This window comes from Convolutriloba macropyga, chromosome 3 (genome assembly GCF_964194025.1).
Source record: "Convolutriloba macropyga chromosome 3, txConMacr16.3, whole genome shotgun sequence".
NCBI classification, from domain to species: domain Eukaryota; kingdom Metazoa; phylum Xenacoelomorpha; order Acoela; family Convolutidae; genus Convolutriloba; species Convolutriloba macropyga.
Window position 1 is genome coordinate 59,543,436 of NC_134470.1, and position 23,376 is coordinate 59,566,811.

The following is a 23,376-nucleotide window of genomic DNA, read 5'->3' on the forward strand; positions in this document are numbered from 1 at the left end:
TGTTTCAGAATTTGATGAAGAAACCTTTGATACTGTCTACTGCCCGCGTTCACTTTTGGTCGTCTTTTTCGCATAGTCCCTTTCAAAAGAGTGCACTTTGATGTCCGAAAGTACCTCATTTAAGAAATCATGATCTGTTAAATTAATAGCTTTTTGTTTGAGAGTCTTCAATAATTTGTTTTTGTAGAACTGTTTGTGCGTTTTTGAGTTCTGTCTGTACTCGTTGTCAATTTGTTGTATTGGTACTTAGTTTTCACTAATTTGAGGTACGGTTGGCCTCTCATGCTGCTGAAAGTTTTTTAAAAATTTTCGAAAAAATTTGGATTGAAAAAAATAGTAATTTTTGAATTTCGGCGATAATTTTTTCTCATTTCAGGCAATTTGTTACATATTTTTTAATGCGAACACAGCTTAAACCTTCTTTCTAGAATAAAACATTTTTAAGAACAGTTCTTGTTCATTAGTTGTGTTGTGGCTCCGTTTATTTGAGTTTTCAAGAAATGTTTTTTGATTTGTTTAATTTGAAATATTTAAAGAATATATGTTTGGCCATTTTTTATTTGCTGTGGTACTACACCAAAAATAACGATTTCAATCAGTTGTGACGATGAGAGTAGTTATCTTATATAATGGGTTAATGATTTGCTGTGTTATGTTATTATGTAAATTGATGCCTATATGTTTTAATTGTTATTATTTAATCTTTTGTCTGGTTTAATCTGTTGCCAGTTGGCTTTCTTATTAAGCGTTTGTAAAAACAGATAATGATTTTTTTGTTGTAAATAACAGTTATTTTTGTAATTTGATTTTGTTTTCTATCTTGTGTCCTAATCTCATCAATGGCAAGTATCATTGGTTCTCCAAGGTGGTCTGTTCTTCAATTGTTTGGAAGTGAAAAGTTGAGCTTTTTAGTTTAAGTTTTAACTGAAGTTTTTTTGACATTATTTGTAACTTAAAAAGAAAATATGTAATAACTTTGAGTTCGAGGGAATTGAGTTAGAGGGAATCGAAATTTTTGTTGCTTTGTTCCTTGTCTTGTCTCGTAGTTTTATAAATAGCTGGTATCATCGGCTCTCCATTGCGGCAGTAATTAATTCAATCATTGATTTGCTAATTGGGACAAATTGCTTAATAACCATAATTATATTCGCGAGTATGTGTATTTTTGGAAATGTTCTTGTTTTTCCTCGTTTGTTAGAAAATGAGGATTAAAATGAAAGTGGGTAGGAACATCATGTGCGAACTCAAATTATTTAGCCTGCCTTGTTTAATTTTGTTCTGTTATGACAGCACTTTAAACTGAAATATCTTGCTTTGCCTGACTTTGTTAGTCAATTCGCTCCTTTTGTCAAAAACTACCCTGTCATATGGTTTTATTCCGCTGTTATAATTTTGCTTAACATCATATTTATTTCTTTAATGCATTATTAACTCGTTTTCTTTAAACGATAATTTTGGTAGATAGATATTCTAAAAACAAAAACGCTTTTTAAGGTATTCTGAATTGCCGTACTACTTTTTCGATCCTCAAATGACTATTTCTTCATTATCTTAGATTAGCGATAGGCCAGTATTTTTCAGTTGACTAACGATTTATTGAACAATCAATCTTCAAGACATTTGCGCAAATTGAGCGCAAATAATTTTTCCAAAAAAATTTCAATTAATTTGTGATTTGTTGTGAAAATCCAAGTTACCAGAGCTGGATTCCTTTCATAATCATTATTGAAATTTTCAAAAGTTCATTAACAGGACAAGTGAAAAAATAGCTGGCTAAATGCAACACCACATCACAAAAAATGTAGTTTTTGTACTGCTTAAGAATTTCCTTTTACATTGCCATGATATAATGATCATATGGGTAATTTCTTTGTATATTATGTCACGGGGATGACATCACGCGGATAAATCACGTGTTAATAATTAAAGGAAAAATTGATACAAGAAAAATCTTTTTTACGACTCCGATTGAACAAATGCAAAATTTGGTTTTTTTTCTGATTATTTTCCAAATTTATCGGCATATCTAAGTGTGCCTTTCATACTTAAGGCTGGTATTTGTTGGCTGTATTATTTGATTTTCAAGATTTTGCTACAAGAACTTGTGCCATCGTATTTTGAACATTTTTTGCTCTGCACTTATGCAAGAAAAAGGATAAAAGCTCTTGAGGGTACTAACGTCAGCATTTATTGTGAAACCAATCATAACTTCATTTCTAATTAGTGGCTCAATTTCACTTGCATCAAATTTTTACTACCCCGGCTGTAACTGTTTAAAACATTTGCTATAAAAGTTCGTGAATGCGACGGGTCGAAACATTAAATTATGTGCAGAAGCACATTACCGGCTTCTCAATCAGTCTTGGTAATAATTGCCAACATTTCCATATATGGATTGTTTAAATAATGCGTAAAACTGACAATCAGTTTTCATTTTTTTCAAAGCACAAAAAGTATTTAAGCCAAAGTGACTAAATTTGCTCAGCAATATGTCTAATTGGTGTCTTCCTGACATTTCGCTCAATTATATTTTAAAATGGAAGAGATTGGTTCTTCGCAATTAGCCTTTTTGTATAGGCAGAACCGTTGTTTACATTTTTCTGAAAAGGATGTTGAACTGAAAAGAAAACTGTTAAAACATTCCCACAGAATATCTTGTGGTGGAACAAAAGCAGCTTTAAAGTGGAATTAAAATCTTTTATCTGAAAATGTTTTTTTAAGTTCAACGTTTTCAAAAGACGGGTGTTATGGTAAAGCAAGGAGGTGGGTAGTAGGGTGTATTTAGTTAGGGTTAGGGGGACAGAGGAGGGGAGGGGGGAGGTAAGGGGGTTGCAACCTGGGCATACTTAAGCACATCCTTTCTAGCGGGGACAAAAAGTCACAGAAAAGACTAGACGTTGTTTGACGCTGTCTGCGGGGGTTGGAACTTGGAAAAATTATGCTAAACTTAATCCGAAAGGCTTTTCCTGTCTGCTTTATAAAGGTTGTATGTGCTCTATTCATCATGCTAGCAGTTACCCAATGTTAGATTTGAACAAAAGCCTTTTCACATTTAACTCCTTGAATTGACAACAATTCTGACCTGAAAATATCAATTTACAGCCTCTCAATTGCTCTATTTTTTTTCAAAAGTTGAACAAACGTCATACACACAGGTTTCAAATGCCATCCTTCATGGAATAAAGATGTAAACAATTAAAATGTAAACAATTGCATCTTGAAAATGTAAATAAATAACGGAACTATGGGCTGGACTTACAGGGTTTCCAATTTCCAGTTTGTTGAGTCCACTAGAAGTAATTAGGGTTGAAGTAACAACAATTTCCCAAATGCTTGGGCGAATTGTTCGGGTCTATTTCACCTGTCTAGACAATAAATGATGACGAAATCAAAGCTTGCAATAGCTGGCGGGATTTTTTAACTTATTTAACAAAAAGACAATACCTTGTACAAAAGTGTCCGAAAAGTTCTCATATTTTATGTCGGTTTAAAGTAATTTTTTTCTAATATTTTGATCATCCTTTAGTAAAATTTTGATTCGTCGGTCAGTAGATCATGTATAATTTGCAAAACTATTAAAATTAAGACCTTTTAAATTGTTTGATTTTGAAGTTATTTTCAAAGTGATCTGAAGCAATTGTGTTTTGCTGTTTATTACGACAGGGATCATCAATTCACCTTCCAACAAAAATCCCATCTAAAGAGAATGAAAGGTTTCTCAAAGCCAGAGATTTTTTAATAGAGAAAAATTTCGCTCAAAACACAAAACAAATGTAATTTCTAGCTGTTGTCGTGACACTCTTGAGAACTTTCTGCAGACTCCTTTTGTCCGTTTGATTATGTTTTTGTTACTCTCAACGCTTTTAGATATCTGTTGGACTAGTTTTTGCTAGAATCTAACTTCGTTCTTCACTATTTACAAAATATTTATTTAGCATCCTGCAATACGATGCTATATATTGGCTCTTATAATAAATGAAAGCTAGGTTGTTGCAACGTAGACTTTCCGTTGAGAACAATCAATGGTTTCAACGTCTGATTGCTCAAATATTTTTCAGATATGCATTGTCGTTAGCTTCTGGAGATGAAAAAATTGAGCACTGTTATCTTTCTTTTTCACCCTCTAATTTTATATTTTAAGAAACTTTATATGAACAAGGAGGCTCGTTATTGTGCGTTCGCACATGATGTTCCGACCCGAGCTCATAGAAAATTTGTGACCTAATTGTCAACGAAATGAAGAGATAACAAAAATAGATATTTGAGTAAAAAAAAGTGACAAAACCTAACTACTATTTGAAATAAATAATGCCATGCCTCATCACAGAGCTCACGAAATCTGCCGCTGAAAAGACTACGAGAAAAAACAACAAACAACAAAATAAGCAAAAACAAAAATTTCGGCAAAAACCCAATATCTAAATTTAAAAGCACCTAGTAGCAACGTCAAAATGCAATCAGATAAAACTTTAAAGTCTTTATGAAACCGATGGGACCTGTCTTTGGTTAGACTAAGCCGTAGAAGCTCACTAAAGACAGTGAAAATCTCAAAAAATTACGAACAATTTGCAAAAACACAAATTACTGAAGCCATTAAAATCTTTAGCTATTATCTGAGAATTTTGTATTTTTATTTCAGTTTTTAATTATACTAATTCACCTAAAATTATACTGAACGAAGAAATCAGCTCATTTGAGCCAAATCTGAAAACAATTGGCATCTGTTATTACCTTAATGTGCTAAAAGATGAGAAAAAGAAAGACAAATACACCACTCTCAAAAGTTTTATGAGAACACATCTTGTCCACCAAATAAAACATCAGTTAAGACATAATATAAGTAGACCTGTTACTCTCTGAAGTTCCAGTAATTGGATGGGATCTCTCTATGACCAGAACAAGCTACAAGTTGACGAAAAGCACAACAAAAACTGAAAAATTTGAAAAATCTTTGAAAATATATATTATCATAAACTCTAAGACTATTTGCTCTAAACTAACTGGTTCGGGTAACATCATTCATTTATTCGGCAATTACATATTTATGAGTACTGTCAGCATCTTGAGGCTACCTAGAGAACGAAAAAAGGCAATAAAGCAAACTGAAAAAAAATATGCAAGAAAATTGTCAAGGCTTTTAGAGAATGCACTTTTCAGTAAAATCTTTATCATTTTGAATTTTTTTTAGCAGCAATAAGGTTGTTTTTGTTGTTACAAAATGACTTGAAAAACAACAAATTTAAACAAATATTTTAAAACCACGAAGTTTTATAGCAACTCACTAGTATAAAAGCCATTAAATTCAATAGCTTTCAATGGAATTGAATAAACACGCTAAGGTATTCCTCAATGTGAAGGCAATAATATTTTTCAATCATAAGTCATCGAAAACTCATGAACAAAAAGTCGTATGGCAATGAAAAATACATTAAGACCACGAAATTTTTAAGAACACCCATGGTATCAACGTCAAAAAATTCGATAGCTATTCAACGGAAGCCATTAAATACGCTAAATTATGCCTATATGTGACAACAAGAATGTTTGTTTTTCAAACAGTATCAATAAAGCATTACAAAATGTCATTAACTAGGCAAACAACAACAACAAATGCAGGCAAAAAACCAAATTTCAGTGGAAAAGTGCGAGAAGAAAGTGTCGAAGCCATTTAAATCCTAAGTTTTTTCTCTGAAAATTTTAGCAACAATACAATGAATTTCTCTTTTAGCCAATGGGAGCCATTAAAATTAAGATAACATGATAGGATTTCAAAAGGAACCAATAATACAAAATGTCCAAAAATTTTTTTTAAATTTTGAAATCTTGTGGCATTGAAATCATATAACCCATAGTTAGAAGATATAACCGCCTAATAGATAAATTTTAGTTCAAATAGAAAAAAAGTGATTCTGCTATTACGGAGACTGAATTACAGTTCACGAAAAAAGCTTAAGATTGATTTATGTTCCAATAAATTTTCAAAAAAATGTTTTAAAGTTTTAACGGCCTTTAAATTCAATGGCTTTCATTGAGAGGTCAATAATTACACTCAATTAGGTCTCCATGTGAGGACAAGGATGTTTGTCATGCATAAAAAATCAATAAGAAATCACAATCAGTCTTATAGCTATGAAAAAACAAATACAGTCAAGAACCAAAAATTCTGTAGAAAAGTGAGAAGAAAGTGTTGAAGCCATTTAAACCAGAAGTTTCTTCTCTGAAAACTTTATATGCGATCCATTGAACGTCTTTGCTAAAACAATGGGAGCCATCAATATTGGGATAACGTGATAACATATCAAACGGAACCAATATTGAGAAATGTCCAAAATAAAATAAAATTGAAATATTGTGGCATTGAAGTCATATACCCAGTAGTTAGAAAATAAAACCCTTAACGGGATAAATTTTGATTGATATAAAAAAGAGGGCAGTCTTCTCATTACTGAGACTGACTTACCGTTCACAAAAATAAATTTAGGATTAGTTAATGTTAAAAAAAACTTCAAAGATTTATTTTCAAAGTCTTAACGGCCATTAGCTGTCCACTCAGAGCATTAGATAGATTCATTCATTGCTCATATTAAAACCTAATGCACTTTCAGTCAACGAGATTATGCTATAGATTTCCAAAAGTTTAGTAACTTCTCAAGAAGAAAATCAAAAGTTCATTTAAATTTACGAAAACTGAGATACGAATCCAAAAAAATGAGGGGTTCCTTGGAAACAATATTTTTTGTTCATTGGGATTCATTTGATTGTAAATGAGGTTTGCCATTAACGGAACTTCGATATGAAAAGTGACTAGTCTCTAGGTGACTTGAAAAACGAAAAAAACATGCAAAATTTTCTAAAAAAAGAGCTCTCAAATAGAATTCGATTTCTTTTTTCGTAGTAAACTTCCCTATGCAACCAGAACTAGTCTTTTTATTGCCTTTTGTCTATTAGGAATAAAAAATTGATTTATTTTTTGGCGTGCAATGTAATTTTGAATAAAAATTTTCATAGAAAAAATGTTAATTGAACAAAAATTACGGTAAAAGTGAACAAAAGTGAACCGAATATCCTGTGTTCACATGAAACCTTAAACCTCGATAACTCTTTGAAGATAAAGCGAAATTCAGAAACTGTTTTTAATTTCGAAGTCTACGCTGGATGAGCTTTTTAATGATACCACTCACATTTCTCTACGATGAATATATGGATCGGCCAAAAATGTCTGAACAAAAAAAACCCATTTGATTATATAGTTCCTCCCTCCACAAGTGGGTTCAGAACAACGATCAATATGAGAGTTTATATAGTTCCGAACGAAATTAATGCCAGTGTTTCTTGAAACGTAAGATTACCTAACAAATTTAGGCAGTCCACCTGCAAAACTACCTGCCATTTAAGTGCACAGAAACAAAATTAAGGAAAATTTACCAGCAAATTTTACCCTAATTTTTCAGATAATTTACTCACGTGGTACCCTTACTGTGAGGGTAAACTACCTGCAAAATTGAGGCAAAATGTGCAGGTAAGATTAATTTAATTTGGTCTTGGGAGGCGAATTGCAGGTTGTTTGTGCAGGAGGACTACCTAAATTTTTCAGGTAAATTTTTACTGAAAGTGCATGTACGTTCAATCATTGTGTAGGTAGCGTGCAGTAATGGGCACAATGCGTTCAAAGTTCAAGTAAATTTACCCGATTGTTTAGGTAATTTTACCTGCACATTATTAGAGTGTGACTACAATTCTCAACCTCTTTGGTGTAAAATGTTGACTGCCTTGTAAGTTCTTAAAAACAAGAATAACATATAGTATGCAATGGGCTTTTAGGCAGAAATCGGGTACTTTACCTCATGATCGTCTGCTGGTCAAAGTTTAATAGGCAAATTGCTATAGAAAGAGTATTAAATATCAACTTAAAAGTTTTAATAATATATGATTACTCAGTCACGCTAAGGTATTCCTCAATGTGAAGGCAATAATATTTTTCAATCATAAGTCGTCGAAAACTCATGAACAATAAGTCGTATGGCAATGAAAAATACATTAAGACCACGAAATTTTTAAGAACACCAATGGTATCAACGTCAAAAAATTCGATAGCTATTCAACGGAAGCCATTAAATACGCTAAATTATGCCTATATGTGACAACAAGAATGTTTGTTTTTCAAACAGTATCAATAAATCATTACAAAATGTCATTAACTAGGCAAACAACAACAACAAATACAGGCAAAAAAACCAAATTTCAGTGGAAAAGTGCGAGAAGAAAGTGTCGAAGCCATTTAAATCCTAAGTTTTTAATTTGCAAATTTTAGCAAAAATACAATGAATTTCTCTTTTAGCCAATGGGAGCCATTAAAATTAAGATAACATGATAGGATTTCAAAAGGAACCAATAATACAAAATGTCCAAAATTTTTTTTTAAAATTTGAAATCTTGTGGCATTGAAATCATATAACCCATAGTTAGAAGATAAAACCGCCTAATAGATAAATTTTAGTTCAAATAAAAAAAAGTGATTCTGCTATTACGGAGACTGAATTACAGTTCATGAAAAAACGCTTAAGATTGATTTATGTTCCAATAAATTTTCAAAAAAATGTTTTAAAGTTTTAACGGCCTTTAAATTCAATGGCTTTCATTGAGAGGTCAATAATTACACTCAATTAGGTCTCCATGTGAGGACAAGGATGTTTGTCATGCATAAGTAATCAATAAGAAATCACAATCAGTCTTATAGCTATGAAAAAACAAATACAGTCAAGAACCAAAAATTCTGTAGAAAAGTGAGAAGAAAGTGTTGAAGCCATTTAAACCAGAAGTTTCTTCTCTGAAAACTTTATATGCGATCCATTGAACTTCTTTGCTAAAACAATGGGAGCCATCAATATTGGGATAACGTGATAACATATCAAACGGAACCAATATTGAGAAATGTCCAAAATAAAAATAAAAATGAAATATTGTGGCATTGAAGTCATATACCCAGTAGTTAGAAAATAAAACCCTTAACGGGATAAGTTTTGATTGATATAAAAAGAGGGCAGTCTTCTCATTACTGAGACTGACTTACCGTTCACAAAAATAAATTTAGGATTAGTTAATGTTAAAAAAAACTTCAAAGATTTATTTTCAAAGTCTTAACAGCCATTAGCTGTCCACTCAGAGCACTAGATAGATTCATTCATTGCTCATATTAAAACCTAATGCACTTTCAGTCAACGAGATTATGCTATAGTTTTCCAAAAGTTTAGTAACTTCTCAAGAAGAAAATCAAAAGTTCATTTTAATTTACGAAAGCTGAGATACGAATCCAAAAAAAAGAGCGGTTCCTTGGAAACAATATTTTTTGTTCATTGGGATTCATTTGATTGTAAAGGAGGTTTGTCATTAACGGAACTTCGATATGAAAAGTGACTAGTCTCTAGGTGACTTGAAAAACGAGAAAAACATGCAAAATTTTCTAAAAAAAGAGCTCTCAAATAGAATTCGACTTCTTTTTTTCGTAGTAAACTTCCCTATGCGACCAGAACTAGTCTTTTTATTGCCTTTTGTCTATTAGGAATAAAAAATTGATTTATTTTTGGCGTGCAATGTAATTTTGAATAAAAATTTTCATAGAAAAAATGTTAATTGAACAAAAATTACGGTAAAAGTGAACAAAAGTGAACCGAATATCCTGTGTTCACATGAAACCTTAAACCTCGATAACTCTTTGAAGATAAAGCGAAATTCAAAAACTGTTTTTAATTTCGAAGTCTACGCTGGATGAGCTTTTTAATGATACCACTCACATTTCTCTACGATGAATATATGGATCGGCCAAAAATGTCTGAACAAAAAAACCCATTTGATTATATAGTTCCTCCCTCCACAAGTGGGGTCAGAACAACGATCAATATGAGAGTTTATACAGTTCCGAACGAAATTAATGCCAGTGTTTCTTGAAACGTAAGATTACCTAACAAATTTAGGCAGTCCACCTGCAAAACTACCTGCCATTTAAGTGCACAGAAACAAAATTAAGGAAAATTTACCAGCAAATTTTACCCTAATTTTTCAGATAATTTACTCACGTGGTACCCTTACTGTGAGGGTAAACTACCTGCAAAATTGAGGCAAAATGTGCAGGTAAGATTAATTTAATTTGGTCTTGGGAGGCGAATTGCAGGTTGTTTGTGCAGGAGGACTACCTAAATTTTTCAGGTAAATTTTTACTGAAAGTGCTTGTACGTTCAATCATTGTGTAGGTAGCGTGCAGTAATGGGCACAATGCGTTCAAAGTTCAAGTAAATTTACCCGATTGTTTAGGTAATTTTACCTGCACATTATTAGAGTGTGACTACAATTCTCAACCTCTTTGGTGTAAAATGTTGACTGCCTTGTAAGTTCTTAAAAACAAGAATAACATATAGTATGCAACGGGCTTTTTGACAGAAATCGGGTACTTTACTTCATGATCGTCTGCTTGTCAAAGTTTAATAGGCAAATTGCAAGAGAAAGAGTATTAAATATCAATTTAAAAGTTTTAATAATATTTGATTACTCAGTCATGATAATGATCTGTTTGCCTCTTCAAAGACCGTGTTTTGATGTAAGGAGCAGCACCCTATAGACGCATCCACCAAAACGCTTTCATGATGATGCATTTTTCTTTCTCTGGTGGTGGCCTAAATGTCGGATAAACCAAACATCCTTATAACAAACTTTTGATGATTAGCAAAACGTCAGGTATCTTATAGTTCACGCTTTTTGAGCAAATGTGGTGGCTGCTTACTTTACTGCTGTGACATGATTCCGAGACTCTGGTATCCTCATCAGTTTTTTTCGTAATTCCTGCCGTTTTTGGTTGTCTTAGTGAAAATCATACACAAAAACCAACGTCAATTTTTGTCGAATTGGTTTGTCTTAATTCTTAGATTTTTCGTTTCAAATTAGTCGTTTTTTGTTACTTTCATAGTCTTAGCAGTTTTAATTACACAAAGAGACGTCATAGATGTTCGATAAAAAACCGATTTGTTTTCTGTTTGTGTGCTGAAATGTGTCAACAGTTTTTGCAGATAGTTTTTGGCGAGCTACTTATTTTTTTTTTCGTTTTCCGGGCAAAAATAAAATTCTATCATAGGCGGAGGCCTTTTCATAGCAAATCAAATTAAAAAATTATTATTCATTACTGAGAAAGAAACCGATGAGATTTGGGTTCCAGTAATGTTTCTGTTTGCACAGCGGATATAACCCGGAAACCACAGAAATGTTATCGCCAAAATTGAACGGTATCAGCAAAACACCTTCACTTTTGCGCCAGTTAGAGCAAACATTTATTTTCGTTAACTTTGTGCTATTAAGAGACGCACAAATTGTATAAATTAACTGAGCAGTCAACGGAGACTCCCCTTTGCAAGCAATCGGATCCTATTCTAGAAGTCATTTTTTCATTCCTTTTCTCTTGTCCCGAATTTAGTGGAGGCATACTATTTGCACACCCACACAACATCATATATTTTTAGCTCGACATAAAGTGCTGCAAAGCAACATTCAATTTGATATTAGGGCCAGACTAGACATAATGGGAGCGGAAATGTAAAATAAAAAACGATTATCATGAACTACGTGAAAAAGAAATTAAGTGAAAAACTTTGATTTCAAGCTCAATCTAGATGCCATTTAATAAAGAAAATAAAAAATGCAGCTCAAATTACCATATACAATCTGTAGAAATGGTTGAATTTATATAGGGTTAATTCCCCTGGTAACAATAAAAGACTTCACCTCGGCTTTTGTTAATTTCAGTCAATATGAATTCAGCTGTCAACATTGATCAAAGAAGCAAAAAACTCAAACTGAATTTAGGAAAAAATTAAGCTTGAGTTAGGTCAGAAAACATCTCGGATAAGTTTGGGGCGAAATGCAAAACTTCATTCCATAAAAACAAAATTGAATTTTAGACAGATTTGAAAAAATAGCAAAATAATCTGCACTGCTTGAGGCTTTTTCTAGTTTTAATTTGGTCCAATATTGGTGTGAGCAAAAACAAAACAATGACAGAATTGTTTTCATGACGCCCTATGAACCAACTCTCGAAGTAAAAAAATGAAAGTTTTCGTTATTTTTTCTTTATAACTATTGGTTTTTTCTATTTACAACAATTGTTGAGAAAATTTGGCTATTTATGCAGACAATTACAATGAAATATTTAACAATTTAGTGTTTAGATTTTATTCTCACGTTGCATTCAATTTCATTATGCGATCAATATACGTACTAGTTTCAAGCCACTGCTGGCGACATATAAATTTTTTTGTCCTCAAAACCGCTTCTCAATCTCGGAGCTCGGGGGGAATATTTTTTTGTGGTCTTGTTATGGATTAGTGGATAAGAAACAAAATAACAGCCTTCACAGTCCTTCGATTTTTGGAACGTTCCGCCAAATCGCTCACAAGACAATTTTTGACAACCAATTTCAGGCGACTAAAACTATTTCTCTCAATGGAAAAACCTTTTGAAAACAACTAATGGTATACCGTTCCCGTTTAAGAGTTATAAGTATACCGTACCCGTTTAAGAGAACAACGCACAAATTGCTGTTTTCTGAATGTTCTGTCCGCAAAAGAATAGTTAGTTTATGGAAAATAAAGGTAGCAAAAATTCACTGATGAAGATCTCAAGATTGTCATAGCTTGCGAAAACAGTTTGAAACAAAAAAAAGTAAATGGTTTCTTTCGTCAAATTTTCCAAAAGTTTTGAAAAGTTACTTCTTAAAACGCAATTCTTCTCACAGATAACATATGAAAGAAGCAGTTTTCCAGCTTTGTTTACTTGATGTAATAACTGAAATTTTCACTGATGTAAAAGTTAATCTAAACGACAGAGAGTTTTTGATTTTGTAATATATAAGCATTATTCAAATCCTGTCTACCTACAAAAACAAAACATTGTGCAAATATACGTTTTACATAACTTTAAGAGATAGCTATGATTGTTTTTTTTTTAAATTCAATGCATATGACTGCGAAAAAAAAACAAAAACTATTTTTTTTAATAAACCGTTTTTTTTTTTCATTTTTTTGCGCTTTCGTCAAACTAGGTTAGTTATAACATTTTGAAACCGTCTCTAGCTTTTACGAGGTTCATGTCTTGCGCAGCTCACTGCTCAACAGGATTTTATCGAACATCCTGAGATTAATTTGAGAAAAAAGTAGCAAATATATATAAATTTTGAATAATATCGTTGTTTATTGAACTTTTAACAGGAAAAAAACTTTTCATATAATGGCTAAAAGAGCTTTAATTTATTTACAGATGTCAAAGCCATGAGTGTATAGTGTTTTTTTGGGTCTAATTTTTGTCGTAAAGTCTAATTTTTGTCTCTTAAAAAAAGTAAATCAAACAAACGTTTCACCGGCACGTTTTAGGTTATCCAGCTATGTTTATGATGATCTTCACTCATGCTCAAAAACTTATGAATGAGATGTGCAAAGTTTTGTGGAGACAATAAAGCAAAAACTCCGCAAAAACAAAAAAAAATTAATCAAAAGACGGTTTAGGCCGAAACTGTTTGGAGGTAAATATTCAACTAACTGTTATTCATTTTAGCGATAGAACTTCAATATTCGACAAAATTTTTCACAAAAAATAGGGTTATTCTGTAAAATAGTCCTCATTTGATGCGAAAAGTGTTTATTTTGAATGATCTTGGTACGAATCTTCAGATTACTAGAAGTGAAAAATACGCTAAATAATTTTCTATTTTGAAAAAAATTGCGAATCAAAGGATTGGTAATTTTTTAAGATATTACAACACACATGAGCATCTGGAAACAACTCAAGGAAAAACATCTAAGCTTATACACTTTTTGCAAATTAGCTCATAATGGAGACGTATTTTGCACGTATCCGGAAAAAACAGTTCCAGACAAAACAGTGCCAAATTGCAAAATATTCCCTAGCAAAACAGTGTCCGACAAAAGAGTCTAATAAAAGCAGACAAAGTAATTCCAGACAAAATAGTCCCAAATAAAAGTGGAAACAATCGTAAACATAATATTCAAACAATTAACAAACATAATCAATGAGTTAAGCTTTCTGATAGCATTTTTTTTAAATTGATATGAGTGAAGATTAAACAAAAGCTATGTTTCAAATTACAAAATTTGGTAAAACTTTGATGTAATTAGCTGTACAGTTGTTCAATGACATACAATCAAATGAATTACTTAAGGAGTTTTTTGTTAATTGGTGTGCATATGCTTTACTCTATGTTTAGATGGGATTATTTCGTCTGAGATTATTTTGTCTGGGACTTTTTTGTCCGGGACTAATTAATCTGGGACTGTTTTGTAAGTTCACCATTTTGTGAGATAAACAGTTTGAGTCAGTTAAGGTTTAGATGACCCCAAATGAGCTGATTTGCGATTTCGGCTTGTACAAGATAGAACCGCAAAAAATGATTTTAGTTCACAAGGCTAATTGAGAAGACAGGTATAAACCCACAATGTGATTTCACTTATGAAGAAATGCCGAACTGCCTCGCCTCCAGATGCATATTAACATCTTTACTTTCTTACACCTTAATGAAATACAATTAAATCGGTGATAAAAAATTGTTCACGGGATGTGGGGACAATTTTTTCCCAGGAACAGCTCAAAGAGGGCAAAACTGCAGTGGATTCGGAGAACCAATGTATTTCGTCATCTAGAGTATAATGTGAGAAGAAGGCTCGTTAACGTGCGTTTGCACATAATGTTCCGACCCGCGATCATCTACATTTTTGAATTAACTGTCTTTTGACTTAAATTTTTGACAAAGAGATAATCAATAAAAGATGTTTGAGTTTAAAAAAAATTGTTACACAACCAAACTAATAATTGAATTTAAAAAAGCCACGCCTCATTACAACGAGATCTCCCAATATGAAGACTACGAGAAAAAAAAACAACAAAATAGCAAAAACAAAAATTTAGCGGTAAAAACACTATCAAAAATTAAAAGCACCTAGTAACAACGCAGACAGAACCCTAACTACACAAATTTACTTTTTTCTAACTACGCAGCAGATGGGATTTGTCTTTAATGAGACTAGGTAATAAGTCGACAAAAAAAAAATGAGGCTAAATTCAAAAATCAATCAACATTTTTTAAACCAAATAATTAGTCTTAAAAGTCATTAGCTTTAACAAAACAATTCTTAATAAATTTCCTGAAAAGTCATAATGAAACCAATAGGACATGTGTTTAGTTAGACTAAGCCATAGGAACGGACTATAGATGCAGAAAAACTCAAAAAATTACAAAAAACAAATTACAAACATTGCCGAAAAACAAATTTGTGAAGCAATGAAATCATTAGCTGTTATCTGAATAATATGTATTTTTGTTTCAATTTCTATTTATAGTCATTCAGCTCAAAATATACTGATTGAGCAAAAAATTTCAATTGGGTCACATTTGAAAATCATTGGGATCTGGTAATACGCCATTGTGCTAAAGGAAGAGTAAAAGAAACACAAATATAACACTCACATAACTTTTTATCAAAACGCATATCGTCCAACAAAAAAAACACCAACTACGTCATAAAATCAGTAAATACGTTAATTTTTTTAAGAATGAAACTTTATGGGACTTCTCAATGATGACAATAAGTTACAAAGTGACGAAAAGGACAACAAAAACTGAAAAAATTGGAAAATCCTAAAAAAATATAAAAATTTACAATGTCATAAAATTTAAGACTATTTGCTATAAACTGACTGCTTTGGTTAACCTAATTCTTTCAATCCTCAATTAAAAGTTTATGAGACTGGTCAGCATTTTTTTGGCCACCTAAAGAAGAAAAAAACAGTCAAAAACACCAAATTCAAAAAATAAATTGAGCGAAAAAAGTGTCGAAGTCATTAAAAAAAGAATTTTCCAGTGAAAAATTTTCTACTTTCAATTAATTTTTAAAGAAAATGTGATTTTTCTTTTAACAATTTGACTCCAATAAATCAATAAACATGAACAACTAAAAAAAAACTACGAAAATTTTGAGAAAAACCCGTAGCATCAACGCCAATAATTTCAATTGCTTTCGGATGCTGATCAATAGGCTAAGTTTTGCCTCGAGGAGACAAAAGGGATGTTCGTCATTCATATGTAATCGTTAAGACATTACAATAAGTCATTGACTAGGAAAACAACAACAAATACACGCGAAATCCAAAAATTAAGTAGAAAGTGCGAAAAGAAATTGTCGAAGCCGTTTAAACCATAAACTTTTCTCTGAAAACAATATGTATGATCCATTGAACGTCTTCTCTAAAATTCAATTCTCGACGTATTCTCTTAAATTCAATGCATATGACTGCGAAAAAAAACAAAAACTATTTTTTTTAATAAACCGTTTTTTTTTTCATTTTTTTGCGCTTTCGTCAAACTAGGTTAGTTATAACATTTTGAAACCGTCTCTAGCATTTACGAGGTTCATGTCTTGCGCAGCTCACTGCTCAACAGGATTTTATCGAACATCCTGAGATTAATTTGAGAAAAAAGTAGCAAATATATATAAATTTTGAATAATATCGTTGTTTATTGAACTTTTAACAGGAAAAAAACTTTTCATATAATGGCTAAAAGAGCTTTAATTTATTTACAGATGTCAAAGCCATGAGTGTATAGTGTTTTTTTTGGTCTAATTTTTGTAGTAAAGTCTAATTTTTGTCTCTTAAAAAAAGTAAATCAAACAAACGTTTCACCGGCACGTTTTAGGTTATTCAGCTATGTTTATGATGATCTTCACTCATGCTCAAAAACTTATGAATGAGATGTGCAAAGTTTTGTGGAGACAATAAAGCAAAAACTCCGCAAAAACAAAAAAAAATAATCAAAAGACGGTTTAGGCCGAAACTGTTTGGAGGTAAATATTCAACTAACTGTTATTCATTTTAGCGATAGAACTTCAATATTCGACAAAATTTTTCAAAAAAATAGGGTTATTCTGTAAAATAGTCCTCATTTGATGCGAAAAGTGTTTATTTTGAATGATCTTGGTACGAATCTTCAGATTACTAGAAGTGAAAAATACGCTAAATAATTTTCTATTTTGAAAAAAATTGCGAAACAAAGGATTGGTAATTTTTTAAGATATTACAACACATATGAGCATCTGGAAACAACTCGCGAAAAAACATCTAAGCTTATACACTTTTTGCAAATTAGCTCATAATGGAGACGTATTTTGCACGTATCCGGAAAAAACAGTTCCAGACAAAACAGTGCCAAATTGCAAAATATTCCCTAGCAAAACAGTGTCCGACAAAAGAGTCTAATAAAAGCAGACAAAGTAATTCCAGACAAAATAGTCCCAAATAAAAGTGGAAACAATCGTAAACATAATATTCAAACAATTAACAAACATAATCAATGAGTTAAGCTTTCTGATAGCATTTTTTTTAAATTGATATGAGTGAAGATTAAACAAAAGCTATGTTTCAAATTACAAAATTTGGTAAAACTTTGATGTAATTAGCTGTACAGTTGTTCAATGACATACAATCAAATGAATTACTTAAGGAGTTTTTTTGTTAATTGGTGTGCATATGCTTTACTCTATGTTTAGATGGGATTATTTCGTCTGAGATTATTTTGTCTGGGACTTTTTTGTCCGGGACTAATTAATCTGAGACTGTTTTGTAAGTTCACCATTTTGTGAGATAAACAGTTTGAGTCAGTTAAGGTTTAGATGACCCCAAATGAGCTGATTTGCGATTTCGGCTTGTACAAGATAGAACCGCAAAAAATGATTTTAGTTCACAAGGCTAATTGAGAAGACAGGTATAAACCCACAATGTGATTTCACTTATGAAGAAATGCCGAACTGCCTCGCCTCCAGATGCATATTAACATCTTTACTTTCTTACACCTTAATGAAATACAATTTAATCGGTGATAAAAAAATTGTTCACGGGATGTGGGGACAACTTTTTCCCAGGAACAGCTCAAAGAGGGCAAAACGGCAGTGGATTTGGAGAACCAATGTATTTCGTCATTTAAAGTATAATGTGAGAAGAAGGCTCGTTAATGTGCGTTTGCACATAATGTTCCGACCCGCGATCATCTACATTTTTGAATTAACTGTCTTTTGACTTAAATTTTTGACAAAGAGATAATCAATAAAAGATGTTTGAGTTTAAAAAAATTGTTACACAACCAAACTAATAATTGAATTTAAAAAAGCCACGCCTCATTACAACGAGATCTCCCAATATGTAGACTACGAGAAAAAAAACAACAAAATAGCAAAAACAAAAATTTAGCGGTAAAAACACTATCTAAAATTAAAAGCACCTAGTAACAACGCAGACAGAACCCTAACTACACAAATTTACTTTTTTCTAACTACGCAGCAGATGGGATTTGTCTTTAATGAGACTAGGTAATAAGTCGACAAAAAATAATGAGGCTAAATTCAAAAATCAATCAACATTTTTTAAACCAAATAATAAGTCTTAAAAGTCATTAGCTTTTAACAAAACAATTCTTAATAAATTTCCTGAAAAGTCATAATGAAACCAATAGGACATGTGTTTAGTTAGACTAAGCCATAGGAACGGACTATAGATGCAGAAAAACTCAAAAAATTACAAAAAACAAATTACAAACATTGCCGAAAAACAAATTTGTGAAGCAATGAAATCATTAGCTGTTATCTGAATAATATGTATTTTTATTTCAATTTCTATTTATAGTCATTCAGCTCAAAATATACTGATTGAGCAAAAAATTTCAATTGGGTCACATTTGAAAATCATTGGGATCTGGTAATACGCCATTGTGCTAAAGGAAGAGTAAAAGAAACACAAATATAACACTCACATAACTTTTTATCAAAACGCATATCGTCCAACAAACAAAACACCAACTACGTCATTAAATCAGTAAATACGTTAATTTTTTTAAGAATGAAACTTTATGGGACTTCTCAATGATGACAATAAGTTACAAAGTGACGAAAAGGACAACAAAAACTGAAAAAATTGGAAAATCCTAAAAAAATATAAAAATTTACAATGTCATAAAATTTAAGACTATTTGCTATAAACTGACTGCTTTGGTTAACCTAATTCATTCAATCCTCAATTAAAAGTTTATGAGACTGGTCAGCATTTTTTTGGCCATCTAAAGAAGAAAAAAACAGTCAAAAACACCAAATTCAAAAAATAAATTGAGCGAAAAAAGTGTCGAAGTCATTAAAAAAAGAATTTTCCAGTGAAAAATTTTCTACTTTCAATTAATTTTTAAAGAAAATGTGATTTTTCTTTTAACAATTTGACTCCAATAAATCAATAAACATGAACAACTAAATAAAACTACGAAGATTTTGAGAAATAGCCGTAGTATCAACGCCAATAATTTCAATAGCTTTCGGATGCTGATCAATAGGCTAAGTTTTGCCTTGATGAGACAAAAGGGATGTTTGTCATTCATATGTAATCGTTAAGACATTACAATAAGTCATTGACTAGGAAAACAACAACAAATACACGCGAAATCCAAAAATTAAGTAGAAAGTGCGAAAAGAAATTGTCGAAGCCGTTTAAACCATAAACTTTTCTCTGAAAACAATATGTATGATCCATTGAACGTCTTCTCTAAGCCAATGAAACAATCAATTTTAGGATAATGTGTCAAGATTCCGAAAAAAACCAAAACTACCAAAAAAATGTTTAAAATTTTTTATAAAAAATTTTGAAACTACGTGCATCGAAGTCATAACACCAATAGTTAAAAATAAAACCACTAGCTAGATTATTTTGGTTGCAATTTAGATGAAGGGGGTCCTGTCATTACTGACACTGACTTACAATTCACAAAAAGAAATTTATGATCGGTTAATCTTAAAAAAAATTTTCGAAAAATCATTTTTAATGTCTTAACAGCCATTAACTCTCCACTCAAGGCTCTAAATAGGTTAACCTAATGCTCATTAGGAAACCTATTGCAGTTTTAGTGAACGAGTCTATGCCATAGGACTCCAGAAAGGAATTATTTTTTCATTGGGCTTCAGTTGACTGTAAATCAGGTTTGGCATTAACGGAACCTCGATGTGAAAAGTGACTAGATGACATAAGAAAACGAATAAAAGATGAAAAGTTTTCTAAAAAAGAGCTCTCAAATAGAAGTCGATTTTTTCAAAAGTAAAGCTCCCTATTAAGAACCGAAATTTGATTCATTATGTGGCGTGAAATGTAATTTTGAAATAAAATCACACTAAAAGAGAACAAAATCATGCAAAATATCCGTGTACATAGAAAACTTCAATCTTCGATAACTCCTCGAAAAAAGAGAAATTCAAAAAATCTGTTTAGTTTCCAATTCTACGCTGGACGACTTTTTTAATGATACCACTCAGATTTCTCTACGATGAATATATCGATGGGCCAAAATTGTTTGAACAAATAAAACCGTTTGAGTATATAGTTCCTCCCTCTCAAGAGGGGTCGGAACAACTAGAGTAGACGTCAAAATTGTTCTATAAATGATACCTGAAAGTGCTGAAGGGGTGAATAATCCATGGTGCTTCCTCCTCGCATCGTTTTTTCTCCTTCAGCACACATTTTTTGCTTCCGAATAACTTGAGTGCCATTTTGCTATTATTCGGTTGAATAGAGTCACGAATCGCGTTCAAAACAACATAGTAAACAAGACCGAGGGTGTTATTGTTGTCTAGACCACCCGATACTCGGCTTGCGCACCTCTCAGCCGGTGCCTCGAAGTCAGCAGGAGTCGGGGTTCCCAGAAGTTCGGCAGTTTCGGCTGTTAAACTTGCGGCAGTCATTTGACGTTTCATCTCGCCAGGCGATGGTGCATTGGCTGGCGCCTCGTCCAATAGGAAACTTCGCTGCTTACCACTGATTGAACAATTCCTATTGGGTACCGAATGTGAGAAACTGCTTGTCCGAACAGACCCTGCTGAAATTTTAGGACCTGCCGCCGTGAATGAATGATGTTTGATATTCGTTAAAGATGGCGTGGAATCAAATTTCTGATTAAGCTCTTCTAAATCTTGAGAAACGATTGATGTAAAATTATAAGTTGACTTAGAATTGACATCTTGCCGAACAGAAGCACTTCGACCGATAACCCCCACAAATGGGTTCCGCCTTTTGGGGTAGTCTCGCTTTCGTTTCCAACTTACACCCCCGACTTTTGGGCGGTTTAAATTATCTTTTTGTCGCATATAAGATGGCGACGATACCGAATTTTCATCTTTTTCGATGCTTTCTGATATTGATATTGATGTAGGTGCAATTTCGCCGCTAGTAGCATAATCAAGTGTACTTCTGGTTGAGAATTTCGGCGTTATTGTTTTTTTCTCCGACATTTCAGCTTGAGAATGGGACCTTTTTAACGGGTCAAGATACCGGAAAATTTCCGCTTCTGAAAGTATTCCTTGACTGTTTCTTTTATTACCCAACGAGTGCCCTAAAACACCGGGGCGTTCGGGGATATAACCCAATTTAGCCACTCGTTCTTTTACGACTTCTGAAGATTTCCGACTGCTGGCGCCAGAAAGAGCGGGGTTGACCAGACCTAGAAAATTTGGATTATTGCCCGGATTGTTTGCGATTACAGGAGTTGACGAAGCTGTACAAGGCCCACTGTACGAGTGGAGTTTCTTAATGCCCTCGTTGGGTCTATTCGTTCGCGAATCGGAAACCGAGAGTGAGAGTCGGTGCAACGAATCTAAACGGTCGTCGGGTTTGCCCAAATTATAAACAATCGGGTCTGGTAATATATCTTGCTCGGGTTGGGTTTGCAAAATGTCCAAATTGGGGGACCAAACTGATGGGTTTGAGCTTGCCAATAAGTGTAATTGTTTCGGGCTATTTGTGCTTGAGTCTGGGCATTTTAAATCATCTAGAGTAATAATAGGCCCCGGGGCGTCTGTGTTTTTTTCATGATCAATTGTTTGTTCACATCCATCCGTTACGGTTTTCCAATCAATTTTACCTGTGCTTTCATTGTAACATTTGTCTTCATTATCGCTACTCTTTTTGTTTGTGTTTTCGTCAAAATCAGTCAATTTTCGAGGCTTTGTTTCTGCAGCGTTTTGTGATGGTGATAATAATAATGAAAGTGGTTTTTCCTCAATTGGATGAAAAATTTGCGTCGCTTCAGTGAAACTGTTCAAATCTCCTTTTTCTAAATGGAATAAAATTTTCCAATTTATACCTTTGTTTGTTTATCGTCATTAAAATTGAAAAAGCGCATTAAAAGCAGCTTATAACAATCAAGAAATGCGCACAAGATTTTATTAGAAGTTCGTATTTCTCGCTAATAATTTCAAGTGAGTTACACTTTGAAATAAAATTTCAGTCAAATAGATTATCGAATTTATCTCCTCCCGAGGTTAATTGGGAAAATGGAGTTTTCTGTCATACCTATAATTTGCTTATTGGTGTAGGCGTCTTAAAGGCAGATGTAAACAATTTATTTAGGATTCCCCTTCAAATGTTTTTTTTTAATTTTCAGCGGTTGATGGAAGAACAAAGTTCAAATCGACGCTTTATTGGAAATAGGATGGAAAAATAAAACGTGTGTTTGAACAGAAAGAGGGAAAACCTTTTTGTAAATAATTCACGAATTAAACAATAATTGAAACGAAATTTTCCTTGATGAAAAAGAAAACACAATTTTTATACATTAGTGGCAGAAAATAATAAGAGAATATAAAGATAGATCCCGCGCATCTTTAACTGTAAATAAACACAGGCATCACGACTAGATAAATTTTTCACGCAGTATAGAAATCGTGAATTATGCATTCTTTGAGAAGTAAAAAGATATCCTTAACACCATAAAAACATTTTACCCCCCAGGCAAATAGTCCCGAATTTCCGTTTGCACGCCAATATTACTGCATTATATTAAAACATACAGTTGCTTTAAGTTCAAATTCCTCTAAAAAATGAAACGACACAAGATATTTTGAACAAAAATCCTGCCTTTTGATTGGTCATAAAGCTCTAAAGTGGGCCATTCTTTGATTTATAAGCGCACATATACGCACCATTCTATATTACCTACCCCGGGCTTTTCATACACGTTATAGTTGCCAAGTAAAGCAAATTTATTTGGGATTACAAAAAGATATAAATATGTTATACAACCAATAAATTAAAGCGAGAAAACGGAAATAAAATAAAGAAACTGTATCAATTAATAACCCTCTTATTAAGACCTCCCTTACTCTTAAAGTTTAACCCAACCCAACCCATTTCTAATTTCACGTTTTGTCTCAGTGGGGAGAGTTGCTGCTTCATTTTCTACTGCATTCCAATGTTCACCATAAAATCAGATCTACCCCCCCCCCCCCCCCCTCAACCACTGAATGGGCT

General features: G+C 32.5%; 1 protein-coding gene across 1 annotated transcript in view; it reads right to left on the reverse strand.

The window, feature by feature from the left end:
- Nucleotides 1–23,376, reverse strand: part of LOC142336680 (uncharacterized) — a 109,342-nt gene that overhangs the window by 67,154 nt on the left and 18,812 nt on the right. Inside the window, exon 3 of the mRNA XM_075385590.1 lies at nt 20,521–22,180. Coding sequence (XP_075241705.1) covers nt 20,521–22,180 — 1,660 coding nt within the window. The remainder of the gene's footprint in view (nt 1–20,520; nt 22,181–23,376) is intronic.